Below are 6562 nucleotides of genomic sequence, written 5' to 3' on the forward strand. Positions count from 1 at the left end.
GGGCAGCAGGAGAAGGATGCCCAGAGGGCCACCAATGAGGTAGTTTCCACCTCCTCCCCCCCCCCCGACCCACCTTGGGGGCTTGGGTGCTGGCATAAAGGCAGCCTTGCCTCGTAGAAGCAGCCAGCTCTCTCTGGGGGTCACTAGCGCCAAGGTGTGCATGTTGGAGCGTTGCTTTTTTTCTCTCTCTTTTTAAGAGAAACGTTGAAAAAAAAAAGCACCGGTAAGTTGATTGAAGATGTCTTGTGTTATGGCCTATCAGCTCTTTCTTCTTTTTTATCTGTCTCCTCCTGCCACATTGCATATTTTGTTCTGATCAGGGGAAAGTGTGTCCAGCCTTTCCAGTTCTGATTTTAAAAACTCAATCTGTATTGGGATCTTACCAGCGTCTTAGGTGTTTTGCTGAATTTGCTCCATGCGATGACATTTCACTTTATCTCTCTTGTCTTCAGTAAATCTCCCCCATGACAATGTCTTCCACTAAGATTGAGTGTGTTTTGCGGGAGAACTGGCGCTGCGGTGAGTCTCCAGTGTGGGAGGAGGCATCCAACTCTCTGCTCTTCGTAGATATTCCCGCAAAAACGGTTTGCCGGTGGGATTCGCTCAGCAAGCAAGTGCAGCAAGTGATCGTGGGTAAGGATGAAGGATGGGCTTGGATCTGCCCAGACAGCCATCTCTTCCCTGGGGAGGCGCGGTCACCTAATGTGTCATTCCTCCGGGACCTTCTTGTTAAAGCGTACTGAATATGCTTGAAAACTGTTGGATTGTCATCCTTTCTGTGTGCCCCACTTTGACCCAGGAGTAAAATCTGGATGGTCAATACTTTCCTCTTCCCCTGTGGGTGCCGGGCAACATTCCCCATTATGTTTTTGATGGTGAGTCACAGTAGGATCTTTCCTTCATACCTTCAGTTAACAGCCGTGAAAGTTGGAGACCCGGTTTGTGGCACAGCAAAGGTTATCTACCTTGGGTCAGGCCAAGGCCTTAATTTGAAAATAATAATAATAATAATAACAACAGATATATCCCCTCTTTGTGCAAAGAGGAGCTTTTGGACTTAGGAAGCATTAACCGGGACTTTCTGTTCACTGTTCAAAACAGGATTCACAAAGGAATTTCGAGTGCATTGGAGTATGATTCTGTTAATGGCCCTGTGATTTCCCATGGAGGGGTTTATCACATTTTATGGCTCAAGGGCATGGGCTTGACTAGAGATAAAGAAGTTTCTTCTTTTCATTATTGTGTTCCTGGGAAAGAGATACCAGGAATTCCTGTGACCTCAGGACACTCTCCCTCAACCCAGAACTGGGGACCTTTTTTTTTTAGATGAGAGGGAACAGCTTTTAATTCACTCACAGACATGACTGTGGCTCGAGGCAAAATGACTGTGACCCGCTGTGATCAGACTTGGGGGAGGGACCCATCACCTTCCCTAGTCTCTCTTTCCCAGTATGCACACATTAGGGATATATTCCTACCCCTAATCTTCAAAACAAAAACAAAACAAAACAAAAAAAAACCCAAACCCTGGGAAGGGCTTGTGGTGTCCACAGCAGCTTAAAAGCTAACAGAAGCCTCAGGCCACAGGTTGGGATCCCTGATGAGGATTTGACGCTCCTATTAGTGTCTTGCACATTCCCTGGGACCCTCCATGGCTCCAATCAACTTCTGCACAGGGCACCAAGTGTCTTGCACTGAATAGATGCTTAGGAAATGTTTTCACAATAAAGTCTGTCAATTTGTTTCCTGTGAGTACCCACCATGGTAATCAATCTCTCCACTTAAAAAAAAAGTTTCCTTATATGTGGAAAAATGTTAAACCCAGAACACCTAAAATTTAAATATACAAAATATAGTAGTATAAGGAAGACGTGATTTTTTAAATCACTGCATCTACATTTCTTTTTTTTTTTTTTTACTATTTATTTTTATTTATTTGGTTGTGTCGGGTCTTAGTTGCTGCAGGCGGGCTCCCTAGTTGCGGCTTGCCGGCTCCTTAGTTGCAGCACGTGGGCTCCTTAGTTGCGGTATGCATGTGGGATCTACTTCCCTGACCAGGGAACGAACCCGGGCCCCTGCATTGGGAGCGCAGAGTCTTATCCACTGCGCCACCAGGGAAGTCCCTCTATTATTTTTTAATCATGCTTACTTCCAAAAAGGATTTAAGAAACAATTTTCAATTAAATACATACAAAACAGGGTACCTTTAAAAAGGCAAGTCCTAATTAAAAAAAAAAAAAAAAAAAAAGACAAGCCCTGTACTTGAGGGAGAGAGAGATGTCACAAAACCCAGTTGCTGGAACTAAACACAGTTTGTGTCCCTGCATTTCCTGAAGATCAGGCAAACTGAGCATCGCTCGCTCTGTGACAACTGCCCTGGTTTACACACCACCCCCTTAGGAACCTCTCCTCTGAACTTGCTGTGGCACCTGTCCCAGTGTATGGTGGCTGCTGTGATTTGACTTCTCTGCTTCTCCCACTAGACTCGGAGCTTCCAGAGGAGTTGGGTTTCATTCATCTTTACATCCATGCTGCCCGGAAAAGCACACGGAGTTCATGGTCAACTAATATACTGGGTTATGTAACCTTCACTGTTCAACAGAGAGGAGGGAGCACTCCCCTTGTCAAAAGAGCTGCAACCTCTTAGAGATGCCGGGTGGTGTGATGGACACAGTGTGACTACTGGCTGCCCCCTGACTGCTGCTTTTACCTCTGCAGATGCCCCAGTCAGCTCTGTGGCCCTTCGCCAGTCAGGAGGCTGTGTCGCCACAGTTGGAACAAAGTTCTGTGCTTTGAACTGGGAAGATCAGTCAGCAGTTGTCTTGGCCACAGTAGATAAAGACAAGAAAAACAATCGATTCAATGATGGGAAGGTGGATCCCGCTGGGAGATACTTTGCTGGTATGGTTTACCTTTAGCACCTACTTACTGAGCTTTGGGGAAGACCAGAATGTAACTTACAAAAGCGTCACAGCTGCAGTAGTAAAAGAAGTGTTCATAACGGGTCTTGGGTTCTTCTTTCATTATTACTTAAGTCACTTGTATCCAAAAAAAAAAAACCAATCCCATGAGAAAATCCTCATAGATATCCCTTTCAACTGCTGTCTCTAGCAGACTAAAATTCGTACTGTATTTTTGTAGTTTAAATGAGTTTTTTTTAAACATCTTTACTGGGGTATAATTGCTTTACAACGGTGTGTTAGTTTCTGCTTTATAACAAAGTGAATCAGTTATACATATACATATGTTCCCATATCCCTTCCCTTTTGCGTCTCCCTCCCTCCCACCCTCCCTATCCCACCCCTCCAGGCAGTCACAAAGCACCGAGCTGATATCCCTGTGCCATGCGGCTGCTTCCCACTAGCTATCTACCTTACGTTTGGTAGTGTATATATGTCCATGCCTCTCTCTCGCTTTGTCACAGCTCACCCTTCCCACTCCCCATATCCTCAAGTCCGTTCCCCAGTAGGTCTGTGTCTTTATTCCTGTCTTACCCCTAGGTTCTTCATGACATTTTTTTCCTTAAATTCCATAGATATGTGTTAGCATACGGTATTTGTCTTTCTCTTTCTGACTTACTTCACTCTGTATGACAGACACTAGGTCTATCCACCTCATTACAAACAGCTCAATTTCATTTCTTTTTATGGCTGAGTAATATTCCATTGTATATATGTGCCACATCTTCTTTATCCATTCATCCGACGACGGGCACTTAGGTTGTTTCCATCTCCGGGCTATTGTAAATAGAGCTGCAATGAACATTTTGGTACATGACTCTTTCTGAATTCTGGTTTCCTCAGGGTATATACCTAGTAGTGGGATTGCTGGGTCATATGGTAGTTCTATTTGTAGTTTTTTAAGGAACCTCCATACTGTTCTCCATAGTGGCTGAACCAATTCACATTCCCACCAGCAGTGCAAGAGTGTTCCCTTTTCTCCACACCCTCTCCAGCATTTATTGTTTCTAGATTTTTTGATGATGGCCATTCTGACTGGTGTGAGATGATATCTCATTGTAGTTTTGATTTGCATTTCTCTAATGATTAATGATGTTGAGCATTCTTTCATGTGTTTGTTGGCAGTCTGTATATCTTCTTTGGAGAAATGTCTATTTAGGTCTTCTGCCCATTTTTGGATTGGGTTGTTTATTTTTTTGTTATTGAGCTGCATGAGCTGCCTGTAAATTTTAGAGATTAATCCTTTGTCAGTTGATTCATTTGCAAATATTTTCTCCCATTCTGAGGGCTGTCTTTTGGTCTTGTTTATGGTTTCCTTTGCTGTGCAAAAGCTTTGAAGTTTCATTAGGTCCCATTTGTTTATTTTTGTTTTTATCTCCATTACTCTAGGAGATGGGTCAAGAAGGATCTTGCTGTGATTTATGTCATAGAGTGTTCTGCCTATGTTTTCCTCTAAGAGTTTGATAGTTTCTGGCCTTACATTTAGGTCTTTAATCCATTTTGAGCTTATTTTTGTGTATGGTGTTAGGGAGTGATCTAATCTCATACTTTTACATGTACCTGTCCAGTTTTCCCAGCACCACTTATTGAAGAGGCTGTCCTTTCTCCACTGTATATTCCTGCCACCTTTATCAAAGATAAGGTGACCATATGTGCATGGGTTTATCTCTGGGCTTTCTATCCTATTCCATTGATCTATCTTTCTGTTTTTGTGCCAGTACCATACTGTCTTGATTACTGTAGCTTTGTAGTATAGTCTGAAGTCAGGCAGCCTGATTCCTCCAGCTCCATTTTTTGTTCTCAAGATTGCTTTGGCTATTCGGGGTCTTTTGTGTTTCCATACAAATTGTGAAATTTTTTGTTCTAGTTCTGTGAAAAATGCCAGTGGTAGTTTGATAGGGATTGCATTGAATCTATAGATTGCTTTGGGTAGTAGAGTCATTTTCACAATGTTGATTCTTCCAATCCAAGAACATGGTATATCTCTCCATCTGTTTGTATCATCTTTAATTTCTTTCATCAGTGTCTTATAATTTTCTGCATACAGGTCTTTTGTCTCCTTAGGTAGGTTTATTCCTAGATATTTTATTCTTTTTGTTGCAATGGTAAATGGGAGTGTTTTCTTGATTTCACTTTCAGATTTTTCATCATTAGTATATAGGAATGCCAGAGATTTCTGTGCATTAATTTTGTATCCTGCTACTTTACCAAATTCATTGATTAGCTCTAGTAGTTTTCTGGTAGCATCTTTAGGATTCTCTATGTATAGTATCATGTCATCTGCAAACAGTGACAGCTTTACTTCTTCTTTTCCGATTTGGATTCCTTTTATTTCCTTTTCTTCGCTGATTGCTGTGGCTAAAACTTCCAAAACTATGTTGAATAAGACTGGTAAGAGTGGGAAACCTTGTCTTGTTCCTGATCTTAGTGGAAGTGCTTTCAGTTTTTCACCACTGAGGATGATGTTGGCTGTGGGTTTCTCATACACAGCCTTTATTATGTTGAGGAAAGTTCCCTCTATGCCTACTTTCTGCAGGGTTTTTATCATAAATGGGTGTTGAATTTTGTCAAAAGCTTTCTCTGCATCTATTGAGATGACCATATGGTTTTTCTCCTTTGATTGATTGATTGATTGATTGATTTCTCACATTGATTGATTTGCGTATATTGAAGAATCCTTGCATTCCTGGAATAAACCCCACTTGATCATGATGTATGATCCTTTTAATGTGCTGTTGGATTCTGTTTGCTAGTATTTTGTTGAGGATTTTTGCATCTCTGTTCATCAGTGATATTGGCCTATAGTTTTCTTTCTTTGTGACATCCTTGTCTGGTTTTGGTATTAAGGTGATGGTGGCCTTGTAGAATGAATTTGGGAGTGTTCCTCACTCTGCTATATTTTGGAAGAGTTTGAGAAAGATATGTGTTAGCTCTTCTCTAAATGTTTGATAGAATTCTCCTGTGAAGCCATCTGGTCCTGGGCTTTCGTTTGTTGGAAGATTTTTAATCACAGTTTCAATTTCAGTGCTTGTGATTCGTCTGTTCATATTTTCCATTTCTTCCTGATTCAGTCTTGGCAGGTTGTGCATTTCTACAAATTTGTCCATTTCTTCCAGGTTGTCCATTTTATTGGCATAGAGTTGCTCGTAGTAATCTCTCATGATCTTTTCTATTTCTGCAGTGTCAGTTGTTACTTCTCCTTTTTCATTTCTAATTCTATTGATTTGAGTCTTCTCCCTTTTTTTCTTGATGAATCTGGCTAATGGTTTATCAATCAATTTTGTTTATCTTCTCAAAGAACCAGCTCTTAGTTTTATTTATCTTTGCTATCATTTCCTTCATTTCTTTTTCATTTATTTCTGATCAGATCTTTATGATTTCTTTCCTTCTGCTAACTTTGGGGTTCTTTTGTTCTTCTTTCTCTAATTGCTTTAGGTGCAAGGTTAGGTTGTTTATTTGAGATGTTTCCTGTTTCTTAAGGTAGGATTGAATTGCTTTAAACTTCCCTGTTAAAACTGCTTTTGCTGCATCCCATAGGTTTTCGGTCGTTGTGTCTCCATTGTCATTTGTTTCTAGGTATTTTTTTATTTCCTCTTTGATTT

The 6562-nt window shown here is 41.1% G+C and overlaps 1 protein-coding gene across 2 annotated transcripts in view; it reads left to right on the top strand.

The window, feature by feature from the left end:
- Window positions 1-139: 139 nt before the first annotated feature.
- The window catches only part of RGN (regucalcin), a 17604-nt gene continuing 11181 nt past the window's right edge, over window positions 140-6562 (top strand). The window contains exons 1-3 of one of the 2 annotated variants that reach the window (XM_007450833.1): window positions 140-223; window positions 453-633; window positions 2719-2901. In XM_007450833.1, coding sequence (XP_007450895.1) covers window positions 465-633; window positions 2719-2901 — 352 coding nt within the window. In that variant the 5' untranslated portion in view covers window positions 140-223; window positions 453-464. Of the gene's footprint in view, window positions 224-452; window positions 634-2718; window positions 2902-6562 lie in introns of those variants that run through there. The other variant, XM_007450834.1, reaches the window with a different exon arrangement.

The sequence above is a fragment of the Lipotes vexillifer genome, unplaced genomic scaffold, assembly GCF_000442215.2.
Source record: "Lipotes vexillifer unplaced genomic scaffold, Lipotes_vexillifer_v1.1 scaffold129, whole genome shotgun sequence".
Classification (NCBI taxonomy): domain Eukaryota; kingdom Metazoa; phylum Chordata; class Mammalia; order Artiodactyla; family Lipotidae; genus Lipotes; species Lipotes vexillifer.